General features: G+C 38.9%; 2 protein-coding genes across 3 annotated transcripts in view; one reads left to right on the top strand and one right to left on the bottom strand.

Moving 5' to 3' along the window:
• Positions 1-10,027, bottom strand: part of Cnrip1 (cannabinoid receptor interacting protein 1) — a 28,384-nt gene extending 18,357 nt beyond the window's left edge. Inside the window, exons 1-2 of the mRNA XM_021176346.2 lie at positions 9,399-10,027; positions 6,975-7,125 (exon numbers count right to left, since the gene is read on the bottom strand). Coding sequence (XP_021032005.1) covers positions 6,975-7,125; positions 9,399-9,577 — 330 coding nt within the window. The 5' untranslated portion in view covers positions 9,578-10,027. The remainder of the gene's footprint in view (positions 1-6,974; positions 7,126-9,398) is intronic.
• Positions 9,205-19,741, top strand: part of Plek (pleckstrin) — a 75,789-nt gene continuing 65,252 nt past the window's right edge. Inside the window, exon 1 of one of the 2 annotated variants that reach the window (XM_021176345.2) lies at positions 9,205-9,564. The gene's annotated coding sequence lies outside the window, so the exon portion shown is untranslated. The remainder of the gene's footprint in view (positions 9,565-19,741) is intronic. The other variant, XM_029484038.1, reaches the window with a different exon arrangement.

Raw genomic sequence — 19,741 nt, 5'->3', positions numbered from 1 at the left:
TTTGGTCTTCATTCTTCTTGAGTTTCAGCATGGACATTTTATATGTAGTTAAATATACACTTATTCTGTGACTTAGAAATTCTCCTCTTAGCCATTAACTCAAAAAAAAAAAAAAAATGGATAAAGGAGTCAACACATAATGGCAGAGTTGAAACATGTTGTAGCATAGTTGAATTTGTATTTAATGGAAGATTCCTTCCTTCCTTTTAAGATTTATTTATTTTTATTTATGTATATGCATTTATGCTTATCTGAGTTTATGTGAAGGTGCCTGTGGGCTCCAGAAAGGAGCATCATATCCCTTGGGTTATAAGCAGCTGAGAACTGGTTGAAGTGGCAACTAGGAATGAAACATAGGTTCTCTTCAAGAGTAGTAATTGCTCTTTCCTGCCAAACTGCCCCTCCACCACCAACATTCTCTATTTATTCCTAATCTTGAACTAAAATAAAATACCTGTCATATCCTTTAAAGTGACTATATGTTTTTATTATAGGTTTTTTAAATAATAGCAGCTGTTTTAGTTGTTGTGACAGGATCTGATAATGTAGCATAATTTGACTTTGAACTCATAACTTTGCCTCAGCCTCATGAGTGTAGTGACTGTAGATGTGTGTCATCATGGTTGGCTGCTGTTCACATCATTAGAGATAGTCTGGTTTTGCCTCTTGAGATTAGAAGCTCTACAAAGTTGGGAATATTTATTTTTTTCTCACTGCTAGAACATCTATGCTCCAAATGAAAGGGCACCCACACTCACAAAAGAAACTTTACTAAAGCTCAAAGCACACATTGGACCTCAGACAATAATAGTAGGAGAATTCAATTCCCCACTCATATCAATGGACAGAGCATGGAGACACAAACTAAACAGAGGTACACTGAAACTAACAAAAGTTATGGACCAAATGAATTTATCGATATCTATAGAACATTTCATCCTAAAACAAAAGAATATACCTTCTTTTCAGGACCTCATGGTACCTTCTCCAAAATTGGACTCAACCAATACAAGAAGATTGAAATAATCCCTGCATCCTATCAGACCACCACAAACTAAGGCTGGTCTTAAATACCAAGAAAAACAACAGAAAGCCCAGATATAAATGGAAGCTGAACAACGTTCTACTCAATGATAACTTGGTCAAGGAAGAAATAAATAAAGAAATTAAAGTATTTTTAGAATTTAATGAAAATGAAGGCACAACATACACAAACTTATGGGACACAATGAAAGTAGTGTTAAGAAGAAAACTCAGCTCTGAGTGCCTCCAAAAAGAAACTGGAGAGACCATACACTACCAGTTTAACAGCACACCTGAAAGCTCTAGAACAAAAAGAAGCAAATACACCCAAGAGGAGTAGATGGCAGGAAATAATCAAACTCAGGGCTGAAATCAACCAAATAGAAACAAAAAGAACTATACAAAGAATCAACAAAATCAGGAGCTGGTTCTTTGAGAAAATCAACAAGATAGATAAACTCTTAGCCAGACTAACTAGAGGGCACAGGGACAGTATCCAGATGAACAAAATTAGAAATGAAAAGGGAGACATAACAACAGAAACAGAGAAAATTTTAATAATCATGGGATCCTACAAAAGCCTATACTCAACAAAACTGGAAAATCTGGATGAAATGTACAAGTTTCTAGACAGATACCAAATACCAAAGTTAAATCAGGATCAGCTAAACCATCTAAACAATTCCATAATGCCTAAAGAAATAGAAGCAGTCATTAATAGTCTCCCAACGAAAATAAGCCCAGTACCAGATGGGTTTAGTGCAGAATTCTATCAGAACTTCAAAGAAGGCCTAATACCAATACTCTTCAAACTTTTCCACAAAAAAGAAACAGAAGGAACACTACCCAATTCATTCTAGGAAACCATACTTACACTGTTTATTCTTTCTTGAATATGGAATGGTTTCTATCTAATTAGAAACTTGTCACAATTTCCTTTCATAAATGACTTCATAAGAGATTATTTTTCTACTTCTATNATGTTTAATGTTCCAAATAGATTTAAAAACTGGTTGAGTATATATTACTTTTAGCTTCAGAAGATATTATGTATATTTAAGAGGCATTAACTATTATAAATTATTTTGATGACTAAAAAATGTCAATAATGAGTTGTATATATTACAAGAAATTTTCTTAGTTTAATAAAAACATGTTACAGACTGGAAAAAATTCTAAACGTGATCTTGTCATATTGAATTGATCTATATGTTAAACAAAATAAAATATGTAAGATCATCTTATATTAAAAATTAATTTCTGAATCAGGTGGCAGGAGGCAAGAGTAAGATCATAAGCAACAGAAGCCAAGGTTACTTGGCATCATCAGAACCAAACTCTCCCACCATAGCAAGTCCTGGATACACCATCACACCAGAAAAGCAAGATATGGATCTAAAGTCACTTCTNATGATGATGATGGAGGACTTTAAGAAGGTTATAAATAACTCCCTTAAAGAAATACAGGAGAACACAGGTAAACAGCTAGAAGCCCTTAAAGAGGAAACACAAAAATACCTTAAAGAATTGCAGGAAAACACAATCAAACAGGTGAAGGAAATGAATAAAATCATCCAAGATCTAAAATTGGAAATAGAAACAATAAAGAAATCACAAAGGGAGACAACCATCGAGTTTGAAAATCTAGGAAAGAGATTGGGAGTCATAGATGCAAGCATCACCAACAGAATATAAGAGACAGAAGAGAGAATCTCAAGTGCAGAAGACATTATAGAAAACATTGACACAACAGTCAAAGAAAACTCAAAAAGCAAAAAGTTCCTAACCCAAAACATCCAGGACATCCAGGATACAATGAGAAAACCAAACCTAAGGATAACAGGTATAGAAGAGAGTGAAGACTCCCAATGTAAAGGGCCAGTAAATATCTTCAATAAAATTATAGAAGAAAACTTCCCTAACCTAAAGAGAGAGATGCCCATAAAGTATTTTTAAAGTACTTTTACAAGGAGCCTACAAAACTCCAAATAGATTGGATCAGAAAAGAAGTTCCTCTCCTCCTCACATAATAATCAAAATATCAAATGCACTAAACAAAGAATATTTAAAAGCAGTAAGGGAAAAAGGTCAAGTAACATATAAAGGCAGACCTATAAAAATTACACCAGACTTCTCACTAGAGGATATGAAAGCCAGAAAATTCTGGGCAGATGTCATACAGACCCTAAGAGAACACATATGCCAGCCCAGGCTACTATACCCAGCAAAATTCTCAACTACCATAGATGGAGAAACCAAAGTATTCCATGACAAAACCAAATTTATACAACATCTTTTTACAAATCTATCCCTAGGAAGGATAATAGATGGAAAACACCAACACAAGGAGAGAAACTACACCCTAAAAAAAAGCAACAAAGGAATCTTTCAACAAACCCAAAAGAAGATAGCCACACAAACATGATTCCACCTCTAACAACAAAATAACAGGAAGTAACAATCACTTTTCTTTAATATCTCTTAACACTAATAGACTCAATTCCCCCCAAAAGACACAGACTAACAGACTGGATACTTGAACAGAACTCAGCATTTTGCTGCATACAGGAAATGCACCTCATTGACAAAGACAGACACTACCTCAGAGTAAAAGGTTGGGAAACAATTTTCCAAGCAAGTGGTCCCAAGAAACAAGCTGGAGCAGCCATTCTAATATCGAATAAAATCAACTTTCAACCAAAAATTATCAAAAAAGATAAGGAAGGACAGTTCATACTGGTCAAAGGAAAAATCTTCCAAGATGACCTCTCAATTCTGAACATCTATGTCCCAAATGCAAGAGCACCCTCATTCATAAAAGAAACTTTACTAAAGCTCAAAACACATATCACACACACAATAATAGTGAAAGATTTCAACACCCCACCTCAGCAATGGACAGATCATGGAAACAGAAACTAAACAGAGACACAGTGAAACTAACAGAAGTTATGAACCAAATGGATCTAACTGACAGATATTTATAGAACATTTCATCCTAAAGCAAAAGAATGTACCTTCAGCACCTCATGGTACCTTCTTTAAAACTGACCATATTCAAAAACATATTCAAGATGATTGAAATAATCCCATGCACCCTATCTGATCACCACAATCTAAGGGTGGTCTCAAATACCAACAAGAACAATGGAAAACACACATACACATGGAATCTGAATAGTGCTCTACTCAATGATAACTTGGCAAAGGAAGAAATAAAAAAAAAATGAAAGGCTTTTTGGAATTTAATGAAAATGAAGACACATCATACCAAAACTTACAGGACACAATGAAATCGGTGGTAAGAGGAAAACTCATAGCTCTAATTGACTCCAAAAAGAAACTGGAGAGAGCTTACACTAGCAGATTGACAGCACACCTGAAAGCTCTAGAACAAAAAGAAGCAAATACACCCAAGAGGAGTAGAAGGCAGGAAATAATCAACCTCAGGGCTGAAATCAACCAAATAGAAACAAAAAGAACTATACAAAGAATCAACAGAACCAGGAGTTGGTTCTTTGAGAAAATCAACAAGATAGATAAATCCTTAGCCAGAGTAACCAGAGGGCACAGATACAGTATCCAAATTAATAAAGTCAGAAATGAAAAGGAAAACATAACAATTAAATATATCTTAAAATAATTATTCTGTTTGTTGAATATCAACAGTTGAAAATATTAAAAGCCTGCTCTACAAACATTATGGAAAAAATTAATTTCTACATTTTTTCCTAATAGAATGATATGAACTGAAATAAAATTTGAGTTAAATTCATCTGAAATTTAACAAATGAAACTAAGAATTCAAATGAAAATGTATAAATGTACTTGGGTATATGTACATACGTAATTAATCTCAGAATTAGGAAAGATTTTCCATTCTGTATTTACAGTAACTGTAAAAGCCATAGAAGGAAAGACAAATATGTTAGGCTATGTTAACTAAATTAAATTTACATTATAATCAAAGTTAATACAAATAATAACTGATATGCACACTCAAAATACAGCAAAAGATGACTTAAAGATTTATTAAAGTCAGTAGGACACACATGTTGAAGTAGGAATACAAACTATGCATATAGATTGCATAAAGGAAGTGTAAATTGCCAACTGTAACTTTAAACACAGAAGTTGAAATAGTATATGAGGGTTAAATTGTTTAAAAGTGTTTTTAATCATATTTATTTGTTATTATTGCTAAGTATCCTGTCATTTATTGCTTGTGTATTGGTGTGTGGTTACATGTGTCATGGTATAGCCTAAGAATGAGTTCTTTCGATCCACCACAGGAGCTCTGGTAATTGAACTCGGGCTATCTCTTTGAATGGCAAGACATCCAGTCATCTATGCTGACTCTACTTGCATTCCTAGTCAGTGTAAAATCCCCAGCATGCATATTCCTTCTGGAATTTTACCCCGAGTAAACAATAACTTTGCAAAAGTGAGTAAAAATTAAAGTAGCATGAAATGGAAACCACCAATAGGTAATTGGGGATATTGATACACTCACATAATAGATTTCAAAATGATGTTCAATATTTACATCTTTGGATGTATATGTCCATAGAAAACTATGCAGAGAATGATGTCCAGTATACACGTGTATCCAAAGTCAAAGCAAGCATCTTTCTAAGAACATGGACTAAAATATTGACAACAGTTGTCTCTTAAAGAAATTAGCATTTTTTTCATTTTGTATTTTTCTCTGTTGAGTCTCTGGTGGAAAACAAAAATCCCTACAAAAGGAATTCAAATATAGCACTCAAAAAATAGGCTTCTAAATTATTTCCTTATGATGTAGCTGGTTTAACTATATCAGACACTGAGAGGCCTTGAGGTTTTAGGTGGATTAGGTCTCAGATCAATGTTTCTGGAAGGCGATAACACAGGCCATCCTCAATAGGGTGGACTTTCCGTAGGTATGTCAGTTTCATTGGTTATAACTTACCCATCATTAAGATTTACAAAAAGACACTGCATATGTGACCTAGACCTGAAATTTTAAGTAATCATTAAAGAAAAATTTTCTTATATGGAAAACTCTGGGAACTATGGGGAACTCTGTGATCTCTCTATAAAGGCAGAGGGCAGGCAATTCAAGGTTGCTCTTTGAGAAGGAAAAGACTGCCTGTTTTTTGTTTTCTGTTTTTGTTTGATTTTACAGTAGTCGATTAAGTGATTTTCCCTATTCTTATATTTTAGCAAGATTACTCCATTATCTATAGAGTATGCACAGACACTTTACTTGTCAGCTTTATCCTTTAATCTATTTGATGTCAATATTTCTTGGTGATAAATATTTTCTAATAATATATACACATGCACTCTAGGTTAATAGGCTCTGCATCCATGGATAAGACAACCTTCTGAAAACACTCAGAAAATTGTGTGTGTTGAACATGTTTTGACTTCTTTGTCATTATTCCCTGAAAAGCACAATACAAGAAATATTTACACAATAATCATAATCCAAAGATTATTTAAAATGTATGGGAGGGCATGCCAACATTGTACTGTACTATTGTATATAAGGGATGATATCTGTGGATTCTGGCATTTGTGAGTGGTCTTGGAATCAATCCCTATGGACACAGAGGGATGACTGCATTCGATATGGTTAGAATAAGATGCTTCTTGTTTACAATGGGCAGTCACTTTTTGGTTCCTCAAGTGAGAGTGCCTTAAGAAACAAAATGTCAGTCTTTCTTTCTTCTTCTTTTTTTTTATTTTTGTTTTTTATTTTTTTAAATGTCAGTCTTTCATGAAAAAAAAAAGCATCAGTAACTATTACTCTCTCTCTCTCCACAGGTCCATGAGGGAAACTGAACCCTATTTCCATAGTAACGGGCTCCAGCACATCTTTCCTTATTCGTAAAGAAGTAGCGATTTCTCCCCCTGCAGTTTCTTTGTTCTGAAGCCATGTCCCCACACCCACAGTTTGGACTTACAGGCATGGTGATCTGGATGGGTTGTCGTTCTCCACTTTTGGTTGGGGCTACACCTTCTGTGTCATAGATGCCGGTGTAGACAACTCTGTCCCCGTCAGGCTCTTTACCCTTCAGCTCCAGTGGGACAAGGACACCACCAATGGAAATGTTCCTGCAATGGACTTGAGTTGAGCATAGATAGTAGGAATTATCTTAGGCATTCTGTTCTATTCTGAATCAAAATCCTGGAGAGCAAACCTACAGGGTCTGGCTAAAGAGGACATGCCGAAATGTCAGAAAGTTTAGGAGGTTAGAGTTGTCTAGCTAAACAGTAACATGACCATAGGCCAAGCACTTCCCCTTCCTAGAGCAACTTCAGTATTCTCTTTATAAGATCCCCTTTCTCACTGAAATCATCTATGGAATTAAAATTCCACCTATGCCCAGCTCTACCCCAACCTTCAGAGACCAGCACTGACAAATCTTGGTGATTCATATAGGTGGAGAGTTTCAAAGACCTCTGACCTACCAAATACTTTTTAATATTTTTTTATCTTTTGTTCCAAAAATTGAAGATTTTCCATCAGGTTTACTGCATTCCAGAAATTCTCAGTGATGTCATCCATTCAGATGAGGAAAAATGTTCTCAGGGCAAAGTCCAGATATCAACAGAAGACCCATCAGAATATGAACATTAAAGCTCCACCCTGGAAACATCGCACTAGAAACTCTGATGAGCACAACTTGACTATCGTTCAACAAGTTCCTCAGCAAATTCTAATAGAAACTCAACCTGGGAGTCACTGAATTAGAGCACTGAAGAAATCCTTACCACAACTTAAATGTAATTAAAGAAAAACTTACCAGCACCTAATCTGCTTTCAGAATAGATTGAAATCTAGAAAATTAACCCCAAAGAAAGGGAAAATAACCTGTGAAAGTGAGGGCAACATTCTACAGGGCATAAGAGAGGGGGAAAGCCTGGACACAAGTTCGGGGACAACTAGGGACCGTGAGGACAATGGGTACAGGGAGCTGGGAGATGGAGGTGTGTGTGTGTGGGTGAACACCAGAAACAGTCCAAGTGTGGCTACAAATCTTTGTATGTAGCGAGCTAAATAAAATAAGTTTACTTACTTCAAACTATCTCAAAGTATCTGATTGTTTCAAAGCCTCTTCTTCCCTCAAGTATGTTAGGGATCATAAATGTTGTTTTATTCTTTCTTACAAACTAGACTTGACACAGTGCTTGAGTGAAAGGTGACCAGTAGAGGAGGACCCTGTGACAGTTTCAATTGTTAACTTGAAACTATGTAAAATTACTTGGGAAGGGATTCTCAATGAGAATTGTCTCCCCCGGTTAGTCTGTGGTCATATCTGTGTGGGGTTTTTTGATTGTGTTTAATCATGGTTGGAAACCCCATCTAAAAGTGTGCTGGGCTCTAGACAGAATGGAAAGGAGGGAGCAGATGAGCGCTGACCTGCACGCCCCAGTTCACTGCTCTCTGTTCTCGGCTCTGAATATAGTATGACAAACTGCTTCAAGTTGCAGCTGCCTTGACTTTTTCACATGATGGACTCTAACATCAAAACTGTGGCAAACAAACCCTTTCTTCAGTAAGCTGACTTTGTCAGGGTATTTTATCACAGCCACAGGAAAAGAAACTAAGACCCATATGTGATCTTTTTTTTTTTTCTAACTGCCATTCTGTTCTACAGTCTTTTTGTGAAGATGCTGTTAACCACCACAGAGATCAACACTAGGCTGACCAGGCTGACTGAAAAATTCAGCCAGGAGGGAAAGAAAAGGCACAGTGTATGAAAACCATAAAGGTGAGCCCATTACAGGCTGTGCCCTCTAATTTGTGCCTGATGCCTCCGCTGACATTAACCCTGGAAAGGCGAACTGGAGAACATCCTTCAGGGAACCCAATGACCATCTGTCCACTGAGATTACTCATTCCCCAGCCTCTCTTCCCACTTCCGTATTGTCAGCAGAAGCAGGAGAGATTGCAGGATCCAGGAGAGGAGAGATGGGATTGTGGTTGCTGAAACATTCCATGTCTTTCTACCATCGTCCCCACCCTGTCTACCTATGTTTCTCTGTTGTAGGTAGACTAAAGAGAGATTGACAAGAAATCAAAACAAAGCAAACCCTAAAATACAACAACAGCAGCAAAAGCCTCCAAACCTTGGATTCTTGTCGCAGATTTAAAGGGATTTACTGAAATGGGTGGAAGGAATCAGGAATGTAAGACTACAAGCTCAAGGAGGGGGAGTAGCTTAGGGGCAGGGCGTTCACTTCTTGCCCTCATTCCAGGTCCTGCTGAGCATTCGAGAGACTAGAAGGGCCCAGTGGAGGATAGGGGTGTCCTGGAGCCTCCATGCTCCTCCCATACCCGGGATATTATTGCCCTGCCACCACCCGGCACGCCCCACACTCACTCGACCTGCAGTGTCGTGGGCTTAATCTTCACCTCCACCTTGTAGGAGGAGCCGGTGAGCAGCTTGATTGTGCGGTTCTGGCCAAAACGCTGCCCGTCCACCTTGAAGAAAACAGGGCCGTCGTTGGGCTGGATGCGCAGCGCGATGGAAAGGCGCACGAGTCCGGGTAGGTCCCCCATAGCTGGCAACCGAGACTGGAGTGGTGGACAGTGAAGGCTGGAAAGAGCTGCTGCGGCGTTTTGGGCGGAGGGGACAAGCAGGGAGGAAGAGAGAGCGGATGGATGCAGGCCACAGCTAGGAGCGGTCGCCTCTGTCCACCCCAGATTTTGAGAAGCAGCTGGCGAGACTGTGGCCCTCCACTACACTCAGAAAAGGAGCCGGCCCAAGAGACAGCATGGAGGCAGCAGGCTGCCCCATCCCCCGCTCCCCACGCAGGGCCCTGCACGCACGCGAGGGCTCGCAGTGACTGGACTGGCAGGCTGCCCCGCAAATCAGCACTGCTGGGGGCTAGAGAGTTAATCTTGTTTACGCACCACAATCCCCTTCAGCAGGACTGACGTTTAGGCTCCTCCTAGAACAGCACCGGATACGAGGAGGATGGGGCGGAGAGGCACTGGGGCCAAGATTAATTGCTACAACAAGGAGCTGAGACCCCAGAGTCTAGGCCCTAAGGGATGTAGATTCACTTTCTGGAGGGTTTGAGCTGAGGTTTGGTGTGAAGTGACTGAGAGGGGAAGTGGAGGCAAGTGGCGGGAAACGGGGTAGGAAACTGCTAGCTAATGATTTAAATTTCAGGAAATGAGTGCATCCTACTGAGAGCAAGGACAAATGGCCCCGAAGGCAGAGCTCATCTCTTGTGGAGTGGAAATTACACTAGATTAGGTGGAGATAGAAAGACAGATGCGGTTAGGGAGAAAGGGGAGCAGAGACAGGTTGAGAGAGTCCTATTTTCATTTTCATTATACATATCTTGGCTTAGAATTGACAAATAATCAATCATATATATATGTGTATATATATATATATATATATATATATATATATATATATATATGCACAAATCTGGAAGGGTGAGTCTAACCAACTCTGTAAAAAGTAAGGTAGTCTGGTGAGTTAGGTGTAGTGACAATGTCTAAGAAGGATAAGTCAAAGAATTACTGCAGAACATTTCATATGACAGTGCAGAGTCTGCGCTTGCATGCTACATATGATTTTGAAAGGCTTTCTCGTAGATGTTGGTTGACAACTGAAGATTCCAAGCAGCAAAGGGAGACTAGGTGCATGGAAATGAGTTCCTTCTTCAGCACCACACAGGTGGATAGTACCATAGGCTCCACCTCATACCTGGGAAATGCAGGATACAATTGATGCCACCCATTGGGACAGATACAGTTGTTTGCAACTTTGTACTTACACAGGTTAGGCTACTTTTATTTAGTTAATAAGCTATATATATATGTATAAAAATTATTCTGAGGTATTGGTGTTTATTGTAACTGTTAGCAAAAAATCAAAACAAAACCTAAATGGACTGCCAATCTGTGAACAATGGTTGAAAAAAGACACAGCAGCATAAAGAATGGTTGAATGAATTCTCACATATCGAAACTACAGTTGCTATACAACTATTTTAAAGATGCATCATATTTTACATTGTCTAACCCATGCTCAGACTTAATTACAAGCATGATGAGCAGTGGAAACACAGGATTTGAAACACAAGGGTGGGTTTTTTTTCTCTATTTTACTTATTACTAAATCTTCAACATGCACAAAACAGTACCTGTCCCCAAAATGTTGAGAGACTTGAATTATTGCTGTGTTTTAACTGTGGTCATATGTGAATTCTTCCACATCTAAAAGTATTTAGATTCATAATGATTCACCTATGGTGATTGCAAGGAGGTGCAAACCTAATTGTAAATAATGTCTATATAGTTTTATCATTTATTTTGAATCTTGGGAGCAACCTTTAACTTAAAAGAAAAGTCCTAGGGCAGACTAGCTATAATCTTGAGGAAGATGGAGAAGAGAAAGAAAATCTATGCTGTTTAAGTTAAGATCCTTTGAGGTCAGCCATGTGGTAGACAAGTAGCTTCATAAGTGGTGAGGGGAGCATGAGAGAAAGGGGAAAAGTCCAACATACCAGAGGAAGCATATGTAGGCTCTGACTAGCATCCAAAAGAAAAAGAAGAGAAGAAAGAGGAAAAAAATTATGCCTTTCTTAGAAAGGTAAACAGACCCAACAGAGTTTTGTGGTAGCTGTTGAGCAACTGCACAGAGAATGGAACCTGGAAGGAAAAGTAGATTTCCCTACTAAAGAAGCAGTTATTCCTCCCTCTCTTTAGCACAATTCCTGTGGATCCACCTTTCTAAGATCCAGGTGTATTAGGAGAACAAATCCTTGTCTAGATGTCTTGAAAGAGCCATGTGATGGAGAAGTAAAGGCAAGAGTTATTAGCATTGAAAGCCTTAGGCTGAGAACCAGACGGAGCCAGAGCAAAGGAGAGTTTAAAGTGTTTCCTGCCATTTGAGGTTTGGATGACTTGCCTCAAGATCTCTTTCATGTCAAACTACTCTACCATTAAAGTTGTATCACTCTTGACTCATTTTGACATTGCTACCACACTGAGCATTAGTCTTTTTAAGCATTGAAACTATTATGGGGTGAAAGACAGGTTTTTGAACTTTATGAACTTTATGAACATATTCAGTGAGTGTGTATATATTAAAAATCATACAATACTTTCTGTACATTGCAGCTAAAGGGCAGAATGATCTGGCCTGGGCAGTAACGAGGATGTGAAAGAAACGACTTAAGAAGGAGAATGAATACCTGTGTACAATGTTAACAGTTTTTATGTGATGCTGCATTATCTCTAAGCAAGTGCTGAACGATAGCCAATAAAAAGGAGGACGTTAACTTCTAATACTGTTGATTATTAGTCCAACTCTTCAGTTAAAATTCATATTTTAATAATGATAATTTTGAGAATATTAAACATTCTAAGATATTAAAGTACTGTTTTATATATTTAAATAGAATGCCTGTTCCATAAGGATTATTAGCTATTGGGTAAAAATTGTCTTGGCCAGCTAAACTTATAATTTAAAAATATCATGATATATTTTTGTGCATATACATACACAATACTTACAAACCATTGAGTGTCTCATACTTTTAGTTTGACAGAGTGACTTTTGCATTGCAAAAACCACAGTGTAGCATGTAGTATTCCACGTGTTTTTCAGCTGTCCAAAACACTTTCTTTAAAAAAAATATTATCACAGAGGGAGTTACTATTCCAGGAACCATAATTTACATAAGTGTTAAGAAACATAACATTAGGATATATCTAAATATCACTTATTAAAAGTATGAAGCAGAATTAGGTCATCCACGATTCACCGTTAGATTTGAAAGGATGAAACTTTATTTTGCTCTAATTATTTATGTGGTGATTTGAATGTGAAGAACCTCCATAGCCTCATCTGAATCCTTTGTCCCTAGTTAGTGGAACTGTTTGGGAAGGATTAGGAGATGTGGCCTTATTGGAGGAGTTGTGTTATTTGAGTTGAACTTTGAGGTTTCAAAAGCCCACACCAGGCCCAGTCTCTTCTCTCTCTCTGTCTCCCTCTGTCTCTCTCTCTCTCCTTTCCCCTCTCTTTTTCTATCTGTCTCTGTCTCTGTCTCTGTCTCTGTCTCTGTCTCTTCCTCTCCCTCTCCCTGCTTCCTGTAGATCAGATGTAAAGCTTTCAACTACTGCTCCAGTGCCATGTGTATCTGCTTCTCACCATGATAATCATGGACTAAACCTCTGAAACTATAAGCAAGCCCCAATTAAATGTCGTCCTTTAAAAGAGTTTTCTTGGTCATAGTGTCTCTTCACATCAATAGAACAGTAAATTGAGGACAATATATAATGATCTCAGGGGGATAGACTTCTTTTCCCTCCAACTACCCAGTTGAGAAAAGAGTGTAAAAGAAAAATGGTGGCAAGAGATAGCTCTGATCCCAGCAACTGAGGCCTGCACCCAAAATCTTCCAAAAGTCAAAGCCTTTTTTCTTTTTTTCTTACAGTAGTGGTGATATTTTTAGGACTCCATACATTTATAGACACTTGACTATGATCATAGATGAAGGATTTGAAAAGGGTGTTTCACTGGCATGTTTGTCTTCAAGGATGATGGCTTATCACTGGACTGTATTTTTCCTTGGGGAGGACCACCTCTCCTACTACCCATTTTACTCAGTTGCCTGAAATTCTTCATGTAGGGTTAGGACCTCCTAGGATTTTCCTCATCTGGTTTGTCATGTTTATTGGTGCTGTTGTGTGACAAAACTTTCCCTGAGATGCAACATACTTGTCTACTTACCCCAGATAGGGAAACCAAGACAGACCAAAGTGTGGATATCACCAAGGTCCAATTTGGCTTCCACTCATAGCTGGCTGTGGATCTTGCCTTTAGGGACTTTAAAGAAAAGTGTTATAATCATAGGACTATGTTCCAAACATTGTGTTTAGGACATGTTAACCTTAGGGTTATGTCTTAGCAAAGTACCACCTATAACTATTTAGATATATTATATGTGCATGGGTGTGTGTTTGTGTGACTATATGATGTGTGGGTGCCTATGTGTGTGTCTTTGCATGTATGTATGTTTGTGTGTGGTGTGTGCACACCTGTGCAGAACTGAAAAGAGTGCCAGATCCCCATGACATCAGAGGCACTGTGAGCCACCTGATTTGGGCACTGAGAACTCACTCTAGTACTCTGGAAGAGGATCAACCACTTTTAACTCCTGAATCATCCCTTGTAAAATGAATTTTATTCTCTTGTAATGGTTGTCTCTGAGGCTTACTGCCTCAGTCTGCTCACCTAGGCCTAGTCCTGGAAGCTTCTAGCCTCCATGCAATCTAATATAAGCCTAGAATGTTTTCATCCTCTGAGACTTGATGTTGAATAAGCTTACCCCTTCCTAGTTCTTTCTGAGCTCTGGCCTGATGGTTCAACTCAGCTATTCTGGCTCAAGCTCCACTCCAAGGTGACTGATTATGTCTTTTCTCAGCTTTTCCTGAATTGCTCTGCTTGGCTTCATACTAACATTGGCAATCTGTTCCAATCTTCTGGCTTCTTCTCATTCTCTAGCTCATTCTGTCTTCTACTGTATCTAGCTTTTTCTCTCTCTGCACCCTGTCTCTGTACAATTGTCCCAGTAGAACTGCATCCTTCTCTCTCTCTTTCTCTTTCTTTGCACTGCTCTCTTGAGTAGCTTCACTTTTCTCTCTCTTCTTGACAGAGTTGGGCATATCCTATTCTGTTAAGTCTTTTTCTGATTCATCACTTTGTCTGCCACTTAGTTAGACATCACTCTCAAACATGGGTGCTTCCTTCTACAAAATAACTTTACCTTCATAGTTTTGAATTAAATATGTGTGTGCTAAGGACTGAATCACATCACAACTAAAAACAGGTTTTTTTTTTTTCAGTAAATAATACAGTCTCAGGATTCACAGTATGATAATATATCCTGCAATAATGTCTCCAGTCTCCACTTATAATTGCTGATAAAATATTTACTATAGGGATCGGGAAATGTTGTGATTAACATTGTTCTTTCTTCAAGGAATTATGTGAGGAAGTTTAAAGTGAGTAGTATAATTATTACTTATCCAGAATATTGTTTGTATGACCTATACTTTCATGAGGTTCTTTGTTTATCTCTTCATAGGTTTCTGTAAAAATATATTTCCTCTTATTACTGTTTACTAATACTATATTCTTTTCTTGGTAGAAAGTTAAGAGAGGAAAGAAAGTGAATACAAATTTCCAAGACACTCTGGAGTTTTAAGTAAATACAATCTACACTTCTGATTACCTTTGCCTTCAACAGGTTTCATACTGAGCTTATTTTATAACATAAAGGATTACACAGACAGTTTCTGAATGAGCACCTTAATGTCTTGACATTGTAGAGTCCCCTGGCATTGACAACAGGTGGATTTAGGGTTCAATCCTGGTTTTGGCAGTTACTAGATGTTAGAGAGGCTTGTGCAGTCTGATACCTCATTTTACCTTTCTACAAAACGCAGATAATGGCGGTTTCCTTGGATATCAGATGGAGCACCATAAACCTGGCTCTCTGGAGGGGTGCTCTAGGAACCACTGGGAGACTATATCTGCACTCCACTCATCTGCTGAAGAGTGACTGGCATGGTTTCTAAAGGACAGTGAGGAAGCTTTCTCCTACTTTTGCTTTTCACCTGCTATTTTAGTAGTGTTAAAACACAAACACCTCACTGACTGCCTTTGCTGTTACCATGGTGATCCAGGTTCATTTTAGAAGAAGTGACAGGACAGATTGGCTTTGAGAATTGTGAAATATCACACTCTAAATATAAGGACTGGGAATTCACAGTGATACAGACAATGGGTGGATGGGTAGAATTTCTGCTACCGCTCAGCAACACAGAACTGGAAAACACATGGGAAGCCTGGCATGCTACGGGGTTCTGGCTCTCCAGGTTCATCAGAGAACAGTTGTTTGAGCCATCAGACATAAGACTGTTATCAACTGCGACGTTTCCTTCTCTTTGGATTTTTTTTTTTTAAGACAGGGTTTGTCTGTGTAGCCCTGGCAGTCCTGGAACTCACTGTGTAGAACAGGCTGACCTTGAACTCACAGAGATCCACCAGCCTCTGCCTGAGTGCTGGGACTAAAGGTATATACCACTACTGCCTGGCCTCTTTGGATTCTTTTTATGCTTCATGTCTTCTCTCATGTTCTGCTCCTTTCTACCATCAAATATCTGCTCCCAGGCCTTTAATTCTTACTACATTGACACAGAAATAATTTAATAGGAGTTAAACAAGGATTTATATAACATTATTTCAGAAAATTTCAAATATGATAACGTAGGTGTGTTCTTTATTCAATAAGTCTCAATTCCTGGCTAATATAGATCCCATTCAACTTTACATTGTTTACATTTTTTTCTTTTTAAAAGTTATTCTCTGAGAATTTCAAACATCTATATGATGTGTTTCCTATATACATTCATTTACTTTACATTCTATTTCTCCTATTCCCACTGAATGAGTTCTCTTCTTCTGTGACCTGCTGTTTAATTTGGGTTGTTCCATGAGCACAAATTGGGGGTAATTTAGCACAGCATATGTAAGTTACTAGAGGATGCACCACTGAAAAACATTATTCCTCCTTCCTCAGCAATAATTAACTGCCAATGACTTCTTGGGGGAGGTAGGCTCTTAAGAGGTCCCATACATGACAGAGTATTAATGAGTCTAATATTATGCACATTTTGTGCAGGTAACTACAGCTCTTTTAATTCATGACACAATGGCCCTATCATGTCCAGGAGATCACATTTAACTTTCTCTTGTCCTCTAGCTCTTACATTATTTCTGTTCTATCTTCCATGATGCTCTGTGAGCCTCAGGGAGGATGATAGACTTGTGTTATGTAGGGCTGAGCACTCCCCAGTAACTTATTGTTGGCATGTCAATAGTTGTGAGTTTCTGTATCAATTGTTGCCAACTGCAACACACCAAGGCAGAGAACAGCACAATTTGTATGTATAAACATACATATTTAGAAGGCAGTTTGACACCATGTTCCTTCCAGACAACAGTCTATCTCCCCTCCCCTCAGGATTTATGACTTTCCCAGGCACAGGATGTTTACAGCTTAACACATGAATTCTCTCTTAGAAATAATCCTCAATTTCAACCTGAAAGCAGCTGGTTATCCTCATAAAGTTCTTACCACTATTGTACCACTGGGCACATAGAACTGAAGTGGAGATTTCTGGTTTCTTTCAGACTCATTTGTGTCATGTGATGTCATGTGATGTTTCATTGGAAGCTGTCTTATGAGAGGATATTTTGCTGAAGCAGACACATGGGAGGATGTTTTGCTGAGAACAGGAATGTGGTATTTTTCTGAAAGCTGCCTGGAAAAAGGGCATGTGATGTTTTGCTGATGTGGATGCTTAAAAGGACACATGATGAAGGGTCATGTTGTCAAACAAACAGTGGATGACACTGTAGCATTGGTTCTCCTCGACATTCTTTGCTGGTCTTCATTGGGCTTTGCTGATGCTGGTCTTCCCTAATGCTGTAGCATTGGCTCACCTTGTCTCCTTCTCTTATCATCATTTGTCATAACTTCATAGAGAGAAATGCACCAAAGAACTCCTTATGATATTCTGGTGGCTTCTTGTTGCTTCTGCAGACTGGGGCTGATTGGCAGCTCCTGTAGGTTACCTCTGGATAGAACTGCTGTTGCTGTTTCATGAATGGTGTTTGTGAGTGGACTGAGCTACCGCTGTTGATTTATGTGAATTGAACTGATGACATCCTGACAATGAAGATTGGAATAGCACAAAAGAACTATTTTTAAACAAGTTCACATCCCCTTTTGCCCTATTAACCTTTTCTTTCCATTACCTCTGATGGGTGATGGGCAAAAAGGGAAATTAAAGTATTTGAGAACCCTTATTAAAGAAGGTTTTGAAAAAACAAAGCCTACATGAAACTGACAGGTGAATATCATAGGGCACAGGTGTCACAGCTGGGCAAGACATTTGATGACTTTCACAGCTGGGTGCCTGTGCAGTATCCATCACTATGAAAGTTCACTCACAAAGAGGATGCTGCAAGCTCAGATCCAGTGAGAATTTTCTTCTTTTCTTGTCTTTTCTTGTCTTTTCTTTTCTTTTCTTCTTCTCTTCTCTTCTCTTTCTCTCTTCTTTTTTGTAAGATGTATTTACTTTATCTTTATCTCTATCTATCTATCTATCTATCTATCTATCTATCTATCTATCTATCCATCCATCCATCCATCCATCCATCCATCCATCCATCTATCTATCTATCTATCTATCTATCTATCTATCTATCTATCTATCTATCTATCTGAGTACACTGTAGCTGTCTTCAGACATACCTGAAGAGGGCATCAGATCCCATTACAGATAGTTATGAGCCACCATGTGGTTGATGGGAACTGAACTCAGGATCTCTAAAAGAGCAGTCAGTGCTCTTAACTGCTGAGCCATCTCTCCAGCCCCAGTGAGAGTTTTCTATGTCCTGTAAACAAATGTTCAGTGTCCCCAGCAATGGCATTTTAGTATTCAGTTCGGCAATAGTCCATTGGGATGCTTCTGGGATTTTCCTGAACAACAATACACAGGGAAGTACCCTACACTAGGATTCTGGCACAGACACTGTCATTTAAGAAGTCATGCCATCTGGAAGGCAAATTATCCATGCAGGATACCTCTATTCATGTATTTAATACATATTAAATAAATGTATAAAGTAAGCTTTCTTGTGGCATTTCAGTATCTCCTAAGTTTTGTTAACCCTTCCTCAATCCCTCTCCACCATCCCCTGCCCTGATTAGCTCTGAGTCTTCTCTGATTCTTTTTCCACTGTGTTCTATGCTTGCACATTTAAATGTATTCTTCTATGGGGCAAGAGGACCATGCCACCAGGCAGAAGAACTGGTAAGGTTGAGAGAGCACAAATCCCGTGAAACTCAAAATTGAGAATGGTAGGCATGAAGCCAGCTCCCTTCCAAACTCTACTTGCTCTGGAACACATGACAACAGCACCCTACTGAGAGGACCATGGCAATCAGTCACACAGCATAAAAACCTGGAGTTCTCCATGCGAATGGGGTATCTAGATAGGCCTTGAGTGTTCAGCCAATGAAGTTCCCTTCCTGGGCATTCCTTGGTTCACTCTGAGTAAGGTATATACATTTTTATATACCATGAAATAAAATAGTTTGAGCAAGCACTGACTGCCTGTTCATTAAGGACTGCCACAGGTGGAGGCTTCATCATAAAGAGCCTAAATCTCCTGGAGTAAGCCTGTTCTTCCAGCCCCTCCTTACTCCCGGCATTCACTCAGAAACTAGCCAGGTTCCACTCAATCCTGGGCTCTGCCTTCCCCTTCCTGCTTGGCTTGTGGACACCCAGAGGGAAAGCACAGATCAGGACCCTTGTTCCCAACTACCAGCAGTACTCCAGTGATGCCTGGGTACAAAGGAGACTGGGAGTCACAGCAATTGTCCCAGACTTTGCTCTTTCCCACCTGGGAAGACATGGGCTGAGGACCCCCATTATGGACTGTGTTCTGCCTCCCTTGAGCAGCATGCCCTCTGGGGACCCCAATGGCAAGGCAGACACACAGCCTGGCATGCTTCTTATTCCTTCATGACATCTTTTTTTTAATTTTTAATATTTTTATTACATATTTTCCTCAATTACATTTCCAATGCTATCCCAAAAGTCCCCCATAGCACCCCCCAC

Source organism: Mus caroli, chromosome 11 (assembly GCF_900094665.2).
Source record: "Mus caroli chromosome 11, CAROLI_EIJ_v1.1, whole genome shotgun sequence".
NCBI classification, from domain to species: Eukaryota; Metazoa; Chordata; class Mammalia; order Rodentia; family Muridae; genus Mus; species Mus caroli.
This window is presented reverse-complemented; position numbering and strand designations above follow the sequence as displayed.